This window comes from Lepisma saccharinum, chromosome 10 (assembly GCF_977018435.1).
Source record: "Lepisma saccharinum chromosome 10, izLepSacc3.1, whole genome shotgun sequence".
NCBI classification, from domain to species: Eukaryota; Metazoa; Arthropoda; class Insecta; order Zygentoma; family Lepismatidae; genus Lepisma; species Lepisma saccharinum.
Genome location: NC_139238.1, coordinates 72,189,446 through 72,206,022, shown reverse-complemented (window position 1 = coordinate 72,206,022; position 16,577 = coordinate 72,189,446). Strand labels below are relative to the sequence as shown.

The 16,577-nt window shown below is 38.3% G+C and overlaps 1 protein-coding gene across 1 annotated transcript in view; it reads right to left on the bottom strand.

Annotated features, from left to right (window-relative positions):
- The window catches only part of LOC145994148 (protein takeout-like), a 35,915-nt gene extending 25,595 nt beyond the window's left edge, over positions 1–10,320 (bottom strand). Inside the window, exons 1-2 of the mRNA XM_083130239.1 lie at positions 10,078–10,320; positions 684–776 (exon numbers count right to left, since the gene is read on the bottom strand). Coding sequence (XP_082986365.1) covers positions 684–776; positions 10,078–10,141 — 157 coding nt within the window. The 5' untranslated portion in view covers positions 10,142–10,320. The remainder of the gene's footprint in view (positions 1–683; positions 777–10,077) is intronic.
- Between the last annotated feature and the right edge of the window lie 6,257 nt (positions 10,321–16,577).

Here is a 16,577-nt window from a genome sequence, read left to right as displayed (position 1 = left end):
GTCCACGATAATAGAAACAAAAAAGTCTCAGTAAACATGGGCTGCAAACGAGCCGTTTTCGAGAAAATTGCAAATGTGCGGTTACAAGCCGCCACTGACTTCATTGTTTGTAAACGTCGTCCTAGTTGGTAAAATGCTAATAATACAGAAAGAAAAGTCATTGGAGATATCATTGCTTTAATTGAGTGTTCATACTCTTCGTTTCTGTACGGTCCCATTTTCACAACGCAGTACAACACAACTAAAGTGACTCCCACAGTACGATTAGACTGTGTACTGATTGTCATCCTGTTTGATTCCAACGCCACCTCTCGGAAATGTTGTTTTGTAAACAAAGAGCAAACCTCGGAACGCGCAATCAGTGACGGCTTGTAACCACACATTCGCACACATTTTTAGCATTTTACCAACTAGGACGACGTTTACAAATAATGAAGTCAGTGGCGGCTTGTAACCACACATTCGCAATTATCTTGAAAACGGCTCGTTTGCAGACCCATGTTTACTGAGACTTTTTTGCATCTATTTTCGTGTACTTCAACTGTGTTAGTTTGCGCTATTACTTATAATACACCCTGTATATTGTTAGCATATTACAACTCAAATTCTACCCTGAAGGTCCCACTACATGGAGATATTTTCAGCCACATTCTACTCACTGAATAAATTTAATTTTGTCTTACCGGTCTTGACGTATGGTCTCAAGTGGTTCAGCAGTTTCATCAGACAATCGTCCCTGTTTGGATCGTTCTTGTGACACTGAAGAAGGTATTCAGCTGAAAAAAAAGAGAAATAATGAGTTCAACAATCGTACTGAACAAGGTTCATGAGAGAAAATATAATGAGTGCAACTCTTATACATAGCCCGGAAGTTTGGCAAAATGCCTCTTTTTATCTACTGCATATATTGATAAAATTTTTCCGGATATACGTTTCTTATGTTGTTTCGAATGTTTTGGAAGCCTTTTCATTTTGCCTATTTGGGACCCCACTGCCTATTTTTAATTATAATGCCTTTTTGTGCCTTTTTCAATGAAATTTGACATTTTTTTTAAAAAAAATGTGTATATAAATTATTTTTCTCCCAAAAAACATTGTTGGCATTTATTTTTCTTCCGTTTATTATGTGAATAATTTTCGCCTTATTTAAGTAATATTGAACTCACGCATGTTTCAACATTGCTGAAGGAGAAAAGTGTGAGAAAAAAGTATTTCATGCAGAGTCAGGATATTGCCTTTCGGTTAACATTTCTTGTGCATGATTGACTGCTGAAGTGGACAGGTTGATTTCGAACACAAAGAAAATATTTCTGAAATCTCCCTCTCGAACCCGAAAATTTCAGGAAGTTGCGATTGAGCTTAGTTTACCTCAGCAACCAGTCTTGACGAGATAGGGAACCTGGATATCAGCAGCTATATATTATGCTAACAACCTTCAAAAAATCAGTGAGGTGATCGATGCTCTTCCAGAAAATGAAGCGGCTTCAATTCGTGAAGTGAAAAAACTCCTGTGCTATTCAAGTTTACTTTTGAACATTATGGTGCATTGCCAGAGACAATTACAATTATAGCATCCATGAAAATCTACGAGGAATCTATGCAGCATATGATGGAAGTGCCAGGAGATAAGGGGTCAGCTGTTGCGGAAAAGTGCTAACGGGTAGTGAGTGCAAATGAGGACTTGAAACAATTGAAAACAATTTGTGATATTCTAAAAGGTGAAAATGCTGTTACCAAAATGAGTCCAGCTTCATTAGCTTGTTATATGTATGCTCCAATAACTTCTGTCGAAGTAGAAAGATCATTTTCTATTATGAAAAACATTCTCTCTGACAGACGACTATCAATGAATGTTGAGAACTTAAAAAGCACCTTGTAGTTATGTGCAATCAAGACGGAGAAAATTGAAATGCTCTTCCCAATTTAGATTTTAACATTTTGTCAGAAATTATAGATAAAAGTAAGCGACTTCTAACTGTGCCTTTTTTCGGTTTATTTTGCCTTTTTTTCATTTTTAGTGCCTATTTACCACATTATAAATGCCTTTTTGCCTGCCTATTTTAACGAAAATAAATGCCTGAACTTCCGGGCTCTATACATTAAGTTTTAGCTAATCTACACGAGTTTGTTTTGTTATTGAATTACAATTCTAACTTAAAATTCTCGTGTAATGTAATTTAATCTATATAACGTAAGCAAATATGTATTTTATTAGCATCATACTAATATTTCACGTTGCTTCAAAATTATAACATGATCCTTAAAATATTATCTTTAATTAAATAATCAAAATGAAACAAATGAAGTTCAATATGAAAGAACAAACAGAAGCGCCATCTATGAACAGATCTATAATGTTAAGATAATTGCGTCATCTTTAGATCTGTTTAGTGCTTACAGAATTTTGTATCCAGTATAATGATATAAGAATTTTAAAAATATATTATAGTCTATCCCATGAATCTGTGGAGCAGCAACGTGCATAACAGTTGAGAAGGAGAGGAAGCCGAGTGGACGGAACGAAGTTGGGCATGCTGCTGCAAATGGTCGGCTGCCGCAGTCGCGTATTCCCCTCCATGCACTCACTTCCTTCCTCACGCGTTCATTGCTTGAGTCATTACTTGGAAAGAGGACTTGTTTTCTCTCGCTTACTGCATAGATTCCTTAGACAGGGTGTAGATAGTGTAGGAGTAAAGGTTCGAAAATTAAACCGACGTTTAAAATCCAAGCAAGACTAATTTTCTCAAAATAATGGAGTTTCTTGGAAGGAGAAGATGTGCCCAAGGTAAGTTTAAGTGTTGCAGTGTAAGTACTTCAAATAATAGATACATGCAGTGGCGCAACTACAGGGGGAGCAGCATAGGCGCCGACTCCATGGGACTTGGGGGGGCTCGAGCCCACCCAATGTTAACGATGTGGGGCAGAGCCCCCAAATAATTTTGCTTAAGAGGATCTAATTTTTTATTTTGCTTCTCTTGTAAAGTTTACTCTGAATTATGCCACATGAACTTAACTTTAAATACACATTTGAAATGTTCTAGACCATCAACTTTGGGGGGCTATGGCCAGAGACAGCAAACCACATGACTTATTACTATATACTAAGTATGTAATTATGAGTATTGTTAAATTTTTTACTAAAAAGTGTTTCAAAAGACGATGTGCATGCACTAGGGTAGTGGATGGGACGTTCGGGCTACAAATGGCTCTAACATGACATTCAGAACGAGATCATTGATATATTAGGGAGATCTGTTTTGCGCTCCGTGGTAGCATATATTAAAAGTAGGGAATATTTTGCTATTATGGTTGACGAAACTTGTGACATATTCATCCATGGACAATTCATATTCTGCATTCGAACTGTGAATAAAAATTTTCATATTTTTGAGGAATTCATGGGCTTTTGTGAGATTACGAACACTGAGGCCAAAACTTAAAAAAAGGAGAAAGTGAGTCATTCATTAATTTATTTCAGTGATCAGAGCCCCCCCCCCCAATAATTTTAACAAGTCGGCGCCCCTGGGAGCAGGGGACATTGCTCCCCAAAACCTTAGGCGGGAACGAAACCTATGGGAGGCTAGGGGGGACAAACATTAAAGTAAAGAAAAACAAGAGATGCAGAATCTAAGAGTAGCAGGACAAAATGATACTCAAGATGGAATTAGTTTTCATATAGAGTGGAGTCTTCAAAATCGGATCGGCCTGAAAACCGAATCGCCCTAAGATTTACTGTCTCCAGCGCTGAACATATGGCGTGGTGATGCATTTTACCATTCTCACTGAGTGACCCCATGCCTCGTGCAGAGACAGTAGCGGACGGGTACAGTGTTCACTCTGTATTCATTGCGACAAAGCGACTCGAAACATACCGTTGACGTGAGCCATTGTGTGTGTTTACTGCTGGGAATGTATTTCTTCAGTTCTTGAATAAGCTCATAAGGTAAGCATTGTTGTAATAGGTGTTGATGTTTGTGTGTTGTAAATAGGAGGAATACTACACAAATACGTTGTCGTTGACTTTTTCTTGGTCATTGTTGTTGTTGCTCGTGTAGGCGGTACTTTGCAGTTCGTATACTAATTCTTTAAATCGGATCATAAAAAGTAGTGCAAATCGAATCACCACAAAATAGCACAATATGTAAACAGAATGTATGATTAGATGTTAGAAAACAGGAACACACGGATATAACACACACACACACTTGTACGGTCTCCCTTATACAACACTTCAACGACGAATTTCTTCAGAGGAAGCGAAGGATCATGGGCATCCACGCACTCTGGTCAAAGAACAAGAAAAGGAGTTGGCGGATCGGTTAATTTATCTTTTAAACGGGGTTTTGTGCTTACCAGAAAACAAGTGAGAAAGCTGGTTTTGAATATGCGGAACTCAATAACTTCAAACATACGTTCAACAGGGAAAAAGATGTTGCAGGGAAGAACTGGTACTATGGTTTTATGAACAGTTGGGCTTGGTTTGAGTTGTTGTTTTAAGTCCACTTTATGCACAGTAAGGCTAATCGGGACTGGACCTACAGTTTAAAGCGGGATCCGAACCACTGTGCCATGTGCCTCCACCGGGTATCGAACCCGGGACCCCTTGTCATCTAAGTGTCATCTAAAAATTATTCTTCATTGCATTTTTTTATTATAATGAAAAATTCACTAAAAAGTGAAGTTTTTTCTCCCATTTTGCAAGAACGAGGAACTTAACATCATACAGTTCATAATCAACTTTTGATATAAAATTGAGATTTTTTGTACTTAAAGACTGGTTATTTTTGAACCTCTGTGGATAAAGCCAAATTATGATCTTCACTAAATTCTTCAAAAATTGAAATTTTAGGCAAACGTGCAATCTTGAAATGCATAATTCCAAATTCAATGAAATTGTAAAAAGGCGTCCATACGACATATTTGATCCAAATCCAGAACTTTAACGTGTGTATCTCAAGTATGACCACAGATATAAATTATTATTGACTACTTCTAATATGGAAAACGCACGGATGACGTATGGCGAGATGCGGCCAATCTCAGACTCCGCGGGCTGCAGGTGACTTGCACAACGTTGCCGCCTCGCTCGCTACACGGCCTGCGGGAATATTGGAAGTGCGTTCCGTATTTCGATCCAAAGCATTGTAGCAGTGTTAAATAATGAATAAACAATTTGTCATATTATGAATGAAAGTAATTTGTATACTTTAGTTTTTGTTAATTTTCTGGCTTTTTTCCAATCTTTATACGAACGTCATTTTCTCCTTATCTGTATCATTTTATGTCGCTCATTTCAACAGAGTAAGTGCAACGAAGAGCACGATTTGATGAAGACGATAAAAGATCTTAACAAATATTCGAACCCGTGACTTCTGGCTTCTCAGTCTCCTCTGTGTAAAAAAATAACATGCCTGTGATATATAGCAACTTCATAACAAAGGAAAACAGGAAAGAAAAAGTGCGTAAGGAATATTATGTACGTGTGCGAGTTCAGGCAATAATTCATGGTAGGAACACAAGAGTGATAAAAGAACATTTGCATTCGTCAATTACAGTATCTGAACAACGCTTCCCCGTGCACAACAATTCGCTTTGTAACCAAAACTTTCGGCTTACTTTCCGTGTCAAAGCTGCTGGCTGAACGCAGAGTTTAAAGGGCTGCCGGCGGCGTGTGGCAAAAAAGCGCACTTCGTCGTAGCAACGAGAAGGAAAACGCGCCAGCCGGTTGTCAAGAAAAAAAATTCTGTCTGTCGTTTTCAATTCGCAGAATATGAAAAGATAAGGCATGGAAATTTGATTTTTATTCCATGTTCATCATTTGAATATGCTTTGCATCGCCATTGGGCTAACCGTTGCAACCAGAGTCGTGCCCAAGGTGGGGTTGTTGGGGGTTATAACCCCCCCCCTTTGACCCAGTATTCCTAAAAAAAGAACATCAAATGCAGGAAAAGATGGCGACATGAGGGCTGACTACTAAAAAAATGTATACCAAACCCCCTCCTTTCGAAAATCCTGGGCACGCCACTGATTGCAACACTGTTATTAAACATTAATTATGGCTGTTCAACAAATGATAGCAACATTATACAATATGGCTGAGATATTTCCACATAAACAAGCTTCAATCACAAGAAATGTCATATTTTTACGACTGGTTTGCAAGAAGCTACACACAATTGAATTAGACTTACACAAAAAACACACGAGAAAACTACACTTTTACGAACATTTTTGTTTGAATAGGGAACAGACAGAGCTCAAATCAATTTGTCTTTCTTTTGTCTAAAAGTAGACACTTCTATCTTTCCAATGAGGTATATTTGACTTTATTCATCCCACGGAGTACAATTTTACAAGCACGTAAACAGAGGGCTCATATATTTCTGTTACGTACATCCACTAACGAAGAGAAAGTCGTGAATAATTTAGAATGAAATAAACTACTAACGCAGCTACTTAATCACGAAATTTTTAGAACTTTGAACGTTAATATTAATATATATTTTTTAAAACTTTGAACGTTTATATTAATATATATTTTTAAAAACTTTGAAGGTTCATATTTCTATAAGGCACTTAAATATTTGCAGTTAATTTATTAAAAGCTCCTGAAGTACTAGAATAAGAGTGTCTCATTGTCAAGACAATTATTATACACCTTCATGCACCGCCCTCTGTTGGTCCTCTTTTAGTATTGTAATCAATACATTTATATGTAAGCTTAGCTCAGCTGTTCGAAGCAAATTTTCAGGTTCAAATTTGGATATCGCTTATCGCACACGCCTTAACCAACCTCCCTGCCCTCCGCCTTCTGACGTCATTCGAAATTATTTTACTGTTGTGCTAAACGCCTACGTCAGTGGCGTACCAAGGGGTGGGCGATGTGGGCGACCGCCCGGGACCCATGGGGTTGATACGAAAAATGTAATAAACAGAAGAGAGAAAGAGATGAAAAAGGCTAATTTTTGTAGATAATAACATTACAACATTGTTCTTATATGGCTTAAAATTCTAGTTTAACGTTATAAATTGTATGAATACGTCAAATCAGAGGCGTGAAATACGGGCGGGTGAACCTAACCTTAAGAGAGTCCGGAAAATAGTTTTAAAAAAATATTGTCTTATTTCTCCTGTGAAACATTTACTCAAAAATTGACGAAACTTGGTTAGACATTTTTATCCAATATTCTTTTCTTGAATGAAAAGCACTTCGTCTCGTCTTTTCTTCTTTCTCTTGGCCTTGCACTCTCGATTTTAATATAACATCTCGAAACTGCTACGGAGCAAGTTGTGAGGTATTTGTTAAATGCTTCCGTTGTTTTCAACTCAAGAATGGCATGGATAATATTAGCATTTCTTCCTTTCTTCCTACAGCCTCAGATGCCCTTTGTAACGGCACGAAGATGCTTTATCCCCCGAAACTCCTAATCAAGTTCTAAGTTTCAGGAAAGTGCATAAATCTGAAATCACCTCAAAGTACTTTGACAAAGTTTCTCCTCTTTGATAACTCTATACTAGCTTCCATTGTTCTCTGTGCTCTGCACCGTCTTTTGTTTGTTTCTTACTCTTCCCGAACATCCACGACTGAAGAACTATCTTTCTCAAAATTGAAACTTACGAAGAACTACTGGAAGCTAGTGTACAGTCGTATGATTCAGGCCAAATTTAGCGGACTAAGTATTCTCGCTGTTGAATGTGAAATACAATATTAATGTTGTGCAGTAATAGGGCATTCGCAGCCCAGAAGTCAGGTTTCTGTTAAGAGGGTTGGGGGAGGAGATAAATAACGATTTGTCTTTTCATCTTTGAATACACAAATGTCAAAGAAGAATAAGTTGTAATCTATGAATATTCACAGGTAGAGGTTCGATTTGTATACTTATTAATGTAAGTGTATCCGCAACTAGCCATTCAAAGTAATCACTTAGAATTTTTTAATAATCTGACTGCACATAGGGAACCCAAATTTGTTTCTTGCGGGCGCGTACCTAGCAATTTTTTTACGCCACTGCGTCAAATATTTTATACTACAATATATATACAATTATCATATATGTCCTGAGATTCAAAGATAACTGGTACAATTAATATGCAACAAAGTCGAGATACTTTTTTTAAAAAAAAAAGTCAAACTAGCTCTACCAATTGATTGTACCAAAGATTCCAAACGTATGGAACAAGTGACTATCGTTTTAAGATTTGTTGAGATTGAAACCGATTGCATGAAAGAGCCAGCCTCGTAGCTAGGTATTTTGACGCCCTTGGCAGGATTGTGGTTTAGCGCTGCCCGCACTCTACCAAACACCGACATTTCATGTGCGCCCTTCGATATTTTCATATTATGCCATGGTTTGTGATATTTACATCCTAAATCTTGAAATATGGAAACAAAGAAAAACTCATTAAAATAATATAGGTAAAATTATAGATTCATAGTGGCATTTCTGATTTTTAGAAAAAAGTTTAACATATTCAAATTCAAGGATATTTCAATTATGTTTTATTGCAAGAAGAGCATATTTCAAAACATGTCCAATTACTTCGACCATTTAGAGTCTGTCTGTAACCTGAAGTTAACTGGATTTGAACCTAGTTTTTAAGTTTGTGAAATTTTGTGTGATGTAGGTTGGGAGTCCCTCCACAATCAGCTTAAAGCATCTACTCAAAACTGTATCTTTAAAATGGGTCGGGCCAACTTCACAGGGGTTCTTTTTCTAACTGAGGCTTAATATTAGTCAGAATTCAATGCTATTAGAATGAGCGACATCTATACTTACGAATTTCGTTTTGAGCAACTGCTGCAGCAAAATCGAACGTCGACACCAAACACAACTTCAACATTTTCATGTTCTTTTTGCGTGTAGCGCAAATCACAATTCGATCTAAAGTAGCAATGCATCTAAATGGAAACTTCCAAACATCTTATATAGACTCATGGACGTAAACCCTCCATGAGAGTTTTTCTCTGATAAGAATTGACCGATTGAAAAGTAGATATATGGTCTTTCCGATATATCTTGACAGCCAATCTTAGGCAATCTTCTTTCTAAATACCCGAGTGGCTACATCAAGCACCAGAGTGGGGTCTGATGGAACTATAGCCCCTCCCAAAATTTTAAGAAAATCAATGTTTCGTTTTTCTCTCCAAATGTGGAGTGTCACAGAGTATATAGGTCATTAAAACAACTTTTTTTGACAAAGTTTCTCTATTTGACGCCTTGTCTTGTCGTTAAAAACCCTCTAAAAAGTAAAACTGAATTTATCTTGAATGTAATGCGACAGTGCAGCACAGGCTCATAATAATTATTATGGATTAACTTGTACTTGCTATAAACAAAATATATAACTTATCTGTAAATAATTAAGTAGAAATCGGCTTAGTGTGTCTGAAGAAGTCACATATAAAATTTGGTTTATGTATATTTGTCAAAAGGGTTCCTGGACCGAATTTAAATTGATCCTGAAAAAATTCCTGGACAGTATTTAAATTCATCCGGAGAAAAGGTTCCTGGACCGAACTGAAATACTTTGCAGATAAAAGGCTCTTTACGATCCAGAGACCATTTACACTTGCTGATTTTCTCTCCTGGACCGGAATTGAATTTATTTAAAATTCCTGGACCTTTAAAAAACCTGCAACGTTTAGCTGACCTTCATGGCGGAGTGGTTAGCAGAGCGCGTTACGACGACAGGGGTCTCGGGTTTTAATCCCGGCGTGGACATTGGTGTTCCTTCTTCAATTTCATGGTATTATCACTCATCCTCATCAGCACAATTCGTCAAAAGTGTCAGAAAAGCGACGCTAATGAACACAGTAGAAATTAGTACAATTACTTCGACCATGTAGAGCCCATACCTGTCTGTAACCAGAAGTTGACCGGTAAATAGCTATGGTAATACTAGTTTAAGCATACATATTTGAACCTAGTTTATAAGTCCGTGAAATTTTATGTGATGTAGGTTGGAGGTTCTTGGTAATCAGCTTTAAAGAGCTACTCAGAACTGTATATTTTTCTAACTGAGGCTGTCTATTGGTCAGAATTCATTGCTACTAGAAAAAGCGACATCTATACTTACGAATTTCGTTTTGAGCAACTCCTGCTGCCAAAGCGAACATGGACACCAAACACAACTTCAACATTTTCACGTTCTCTTTGCGAGTAGCACAAGTCACAATTGGAGCTAAAGTTGCAATGCATCTAAACGGAAACTTCCAAACATCTTATATAGACTCATGAGAGGTAAACCCTCAAGTTTCTGCCGTTGGAGGTCAAGTTTAAAGAACTTGACCTTTTCGACTGTTTCCAATTTCTTCCTGAATTCAGCAGCCGTGCCTCTAGCACTACCCGCAGTGGAAAGATTCAGTAGAGATGTAATGGAGTGGTCAGTATATCCGGTTCACCTTCAGTTAACCTCGATGCGTCTGCAGTCCGGAAGCCCCACTCTTACATAGAATGCAAGACAGAGGTTACGACAGGAAGGTCCTGTGATGACCTCAGATGTTGGGATTGTTTTAGATCGTTTCAACTATCCTGAACTTCCTGTGTTGTCATCACTAGAGACCTTAAATTTTCTAAATAGCAACAACGTCGAAAAATGTTGATTGTTGCAGGGGCGAGAGTAGAAAGAACTGAGGTGGGGGAGATCTAACTCTTCAGCATTCTTAAACCCGACGGATTATGGCTGCAGCAATTCTATTTTTCCATTCTTACAGATTTCCTTTAGGTCCATTTAAACGTTATCGACCCATCTTCGTCTTGACCTTCCTACAGGTCTCTTACCATTAGGTTTCCCAACAAGAATCCTGTAAACTCTTCTTTCCTCTCCCATTCGTGTCACACGGCCTGCCCATCTATGTCTTCTTGATTTAATACAGTAAAACCTCGTTAATGCGGACCCCGATATGCCAGAGTTCGCTTAATCCGGACAGGCAAAAGGCGAAAAAAAAAGCAGAATGCAAGGTTTTAAATGTGGCTAGAAGTCAACAAGAGAACTTCCCAAAGAAAAGTCAGTCAACCACTGATGAAATTCTGTTTCCCGCAGGCTTTGTACTGTACTGTATAGTGCACTTAGGCCTAAATCAATTCGAAGTGAGGGGGGATGCGGAGTATGGTATCCCCCCAGATAGCAACATTTTCCCAAAGCTTCCCCCAGCTGTCTCATCGTTACCATGGTAAACTAAAGGAGCGTCCCCTCAGCGTTAACCCCAATGCTCGTGTAAACACCCCTCCAGATAACATTTTCCACTTCAAGCACTTCTTATCATCATTCATCCTCATCATCACTATCATTAAAAACTGGCAGAAGAATGATGTAAAATAACTACAAACAAAAAAACTATTTTTTTGTAACTTGCGCATTTCATTCAATTTTTGTTTATTTTACTTCGCTTATATGCCACTTTCGGCTAATCGCGAAAACAAGGGTGAATGATGATAATATGAAATCGATGAATGAACACTCACAAAGAACACCAGGGATTCGAACCCGGCTCCCATTGCATCATGCCATGGGGGCATATGGAGATATGTGTGGAAGTAAGGCCCCACGCATTCACAATCTCAGCTATTTGTGGAGGTTACGTGATCAACACCACGCTACCGCCGCCTTTCACCTCCAAGGGTTGACCCCGAGTACCCATTTATTAGAGGCTAGGTGAACCCCAGAGGCCTTCCATGCAGGCACATTGCTTACCACAGTTAGTAACAAAGTTTAGCACATCGCGCTGCGACGCCAAGGGTCCCGGGTTCGAATCCCGCTCGGGCTTGGTTGTTTGTGAATGTCCATTCATCAATTTCATCATTTCATCCCCATCTTCGCAAATTAGCCAAGAGGCACAAAACGCGAAGTAAAATAAACTAAATCAATCAATTAGTAACAAAGTTGAAGTCATTTTTTTTTAACTAACACAAGAATTGACCTATCATGAACTTAGAGAAATAAAGCTACAAGTTAAAAATAGAATTTCAGGACCTTGATAAAGGAAGACAACCTTACATATAAAAAAAAGTCTTATCTCCACCTCTGCTTCTTTCAAAACGTTGGACTCATAGCAAAATTCAGTAGATCCAGTCTCGTGAACAATTCTTCGGTCATGTGGGATATTTACAAAGTTTTGAGACGCCCAGATTTAGGCCTAGCGGCTTCTTTCTCGGCACACGCATTCCTGTTATGTGAGAGGCTTGCAACAGCAGACTCCCGCAATCGTCTTTTTACTAGCTCGTAAAAGGTATAACTGTTTCCAAGGGTTTTTACAAACTCGTAAACATTATACTAATTGTTGTATATTCCGGGCTTGCTCTTGCCATTTGTCTACTTTGCAACAGAGTTCTAGCTCTATAAAAAAGTACCACTTGTTGCAATCGCTTCATTCACATTCCAAGAAACGAGACGTGACAACACTGCCTGGTGGGACGATAAGCGTAAGGTAGACGTTTGTTTATAAACAGAAAGTAAAAATGCATTTTATTATTGTTCTAATATTTCTATGATAATGCAGACTAAATACATATGGAAACAAAGAACATTTGCACTCAGACAATAGTCTTTTTATTATATGGTCATTCTCGTGGCCCCATTAATACCCCCCCCCATTTTTATGTGAAGGCAGAATTTCCCGATGGCGCAGTGGCAGCGTCGTCGCCTTGTAATCAAAGGGTCCCGGGTTCGATTCCCGGTGGAGGCACATAGTGGTTCGGATTCCACACTCAGAGAACTAAATGCATCATATCGATTGATGCACCAGAATGCATAGATTGATGCACTAAAGTGTATTTCATGGCTTCTTCAAAGAATCAGATTCACATTTCATGCATTTGGGTGTATTTTTGTATGTCGTGAAAGAAACACCAAAGTGCATCATTTGATTCAAGTGAGGATTCATTTCAGTCGAGATGCACTTCAATGCATCAGTTGATGCATTTTCATGCACCTTCCTGCATCTTTTTTGATGATGCACTGGAACGGTTCTCCTGACCTTCATAAACTCTGTAGCTCAGACCAAACGTTTAAGTACATCATCCAAAAAGATGCACGAAGGTGCATCAAGGAACATCAACTGATGCATTGAAGTGATTCTCGACTGAATAAATCCTCACTTGAATCAAATGATGCACTTTGGTGTTTCTTTCACGACATACAAAAATTCACCCAAATGCTTCGAATGTGAATCTGATTCTCTGAAGAAACCATAAAACACACTTTAATGCATCAATCGATTCATTCTGGTGCATCAATCGATGTGATGCATTTAGTTTTCTGTGTGCACTTTAAAATGTAGGTTCAGTCTCGGTTAGCCTTACTGTGCATAAATTGGACTTAAAATCCCAAATGAATCAATCTATGTGAAGGCTCTGAGGTCCTGTGTCACAGTCCCCATTCCCCCCTTTCAAGCGCCACCATCCTTCCCAGGATACCTTTTTTTGTCATCCAAATCAGCAATCAACTTTTCGGGATAGGCATTGTAGAAGTCCTGATTCGACTTTACTTCGATATCCGGTGGAATGATTCTGATCCCGCTTTAAACTGTAGATCCAGTTGAGATTAGCCTTACTGTGCATAAAGTTGGTTTGAAACGCAATATCGACTTTACTTAAAAAAAAATCTGAAAGATCAGTTATCTTTGCTAGATTGTGTTATTGTGTTGTGCTACTTTCCTTTTTATACAATTGGGAGTATAACGTGGCAGTGATTGAATTGATGTCTAAACACTGCAGGCAAAAGTGACAACACTGCTTTTCAGAAAAAACGGGTGGTGGAACGAAACCAGATACGCGTCCTGTCGGCTTCCTCTCGAACTCTGTGAAAGATACCGAACTGGCATACGAATCAGGACTTCAACTATGCCTTTGCCAAATTTTGGACTCCACGAACTGGTTATATACAAGGCTCAGAAGTCCTCCTCCGTGGCCGCGCGGTCTAAGGCACTGTGCTTTGGCTGGGTTCAGTCTCTGGGTTCTCGGCCTGTGTGTAGGCCGGTGGCAACTCACCATCGTGAGGAAATTGGGGAGCTACGAGTGAGTAGCTAACACCACGTCACCCAATTACCGGTTGAAGATCTCCACACGTTTAGGTAGGATTGTGGGAGGGTGACTGGCAGCCGGGAGATAGGCCCAGGCCCTTTCGAGGGCTGTCGATCCATGGGTTATATTTATTATTTACAAGGCTCAGAAGCTGACGAAAAATCTTTTTTTCTTAGCCTTGTAAACTATACTCAACTCCCTTCACTTAGAACCAGAAAACATCGTTTTTATTTTGCACTTTTTCGCCTATTTTTCATTTTTTTCAGTTTTTTTTACACATTTCTTAATTGTTAAGGTTTTGTTTGTTTGTTTGTTTCGTTAATTTTAAATGTATTTGCTAGCATAACTCACATATTTAAATTTCTTGACATAATTTTTATTAGCCAGTTGGTCGTTAGTTAAAAATACGGAGAATGCAAAAGCACAATATAAATATTTGGCATTGGATTCAAAAACTAATTGAGGTAAATTAATTTATCCTCTAGCAAAAATAAAATACTTTGTGTGAAGCCTACTGTGAGGTTCCCTGGCTGGCCACAATTTTTGCTTTCATCTGTGGTTTTAAATTACAATCAGTTATATATATAATATATGTAACTGATTATATATATCCCCCGACAGGGATCGTGGTTTGTTTGGACCGAGTTTTCCTCACATGCATGTCGCTCCCGCTGTTTTCGTGTGTCAGGTTGGAATTGACACCCTGTATATGACGATTTCCTTCAAACATGTGTGAATGCTGATATGATGATGAAAGATGAGACCTCCATAAAGAGGGTAATATTCAATCAAAGACAGACAGATCAGGTAAATAATATTTTATTCATTTGTATTTTGTACAAAAATTCACCGCTAGGTGTGCTGTTGTCGCGTGTATGTCTGCGTATGTGTCGTCTGCTGTTCACTGGTGTTAATTGCTGCAGTAAGGGAAGTCAAGCATGGTGTGACTGTCCACTGTCTATGTTGAGTTCATGTTTGTAGTGCATGATGGCATGTTTCTTTGATTTTTGTGTCTATGAGAGTGTGTGCGTTGTATTTGACATGCACTTTTTGGATTTTATGGTTGTGGACTTTGATATGTTTTGGAAGTCTGGTGTTGTGTTGGGCCATTTTTCCATTTGATAGGTGCTGCTGGATTCTCTCTCTGATAGGCCTGATGGATCTGCCGATGTAATGAGCCTTGCACTCTCATTCAGTATCATAAACACCTTGGTTATTGAGGGGAGAGATTTTCACAGTTGAATTTTTATTTTTATGGAGGAAGGAAAATAATGTGTGAAAAATAAAACAGAATTTTTCTAGATCTGTTAAGTTTGTTACTGTTCTTTGGAGAGCAATCTGACAGACGGAAGATTATTGCAAGATAAGATTTCTTGAAGATGATTAAGTAGATTTGAGTTTGAAATTCTTACACAATTAACAATTTTTTGCAGGTTAGAATATATACCATAATATTTGTGTGACTTATGTTTGTAACTGTATTTCAAGTCTGAGTATGTGAAATGGCAAATGTAAACTAAGGACCTCAAATTAAATGTTTTAAATATAACGTCTATGGAGAATAATTCAATAAATCGATACCTGTAGAATACCAATTAATCTGTTCATCACAATTATCTTCTCGTTTCCTACAGGGTTTCATTTTCCAGTTCTGTCTAGTGTGGTTGGAATTGTCTTGTGTAGTAGTTGTGCTGTCTAGTGTGTTTGTGTTTATCTTGTGAAGTAGTTATGCTGTCTAATGTGTTTCTGTTTGTCTTGTGTCGTATCGGTGGTGTGTATGTATATGTCTTGTGTTGTAGTTGTGCTGTCTAGTATGTTTGTGTAGTAGTTATGCTGTCTAGTATGTTTGTTTTGTCTTGCGTAGTAGTTGTGTTGTCTAATTTGTTTGTGTTTGTCTTGTGTAGTAGTTGTGGTGTGTAGTTTGTTTGTGTTTATATTGTGTAGTAGTTGTGGTGGGTTTGTGTTTATATTGTGTTATAGTTGTGATGTGTTTGTGTGTGTCTTGTGTAGTAGTTGTGCTGTCTAATGTGTTTGCGTTCGTCTTGTGTAGTAATTGTACTGTCTAATGTGTTTATGTTTGTCTTGTGTAGTAGTTCCTCCATTCATATTGGGGGTTAGGCGTAGAGCTGACAACTGTGCACTGTAAAAAGCCATGTCAAGAATCAGCAATATAAGGCCATGGATGTTCCCAAGGTAAAATATTCCGGAGGTAAAATAGTCCCCCGTTCGGATCTCCGGCTGGGGACTACTTTGGGAGGTCCCTGGACTAAGAATAAGATCTACGTTAGGAATAAGGGTATTAAATTAGGCACCTGGAATGTTCTGAACCTTTACCGGCCTGGGGCATTTCAGTGTACAGTTAATGAGATAGTTAAGTATAAATTAGATGTAGTAGCTGTCCAGGAAGTTAGGTGGCCAGGAGAAGGGAATTGTAAAACTAAAAATTATACTTTTTTCTATGGTGGTACTGAAAATCATAATTTTGGAACAGGCTTTTTCATCAATAATAGAATTATCTCGGCTCTTAAAACAGTAGAATTTATTAATGATAGGATA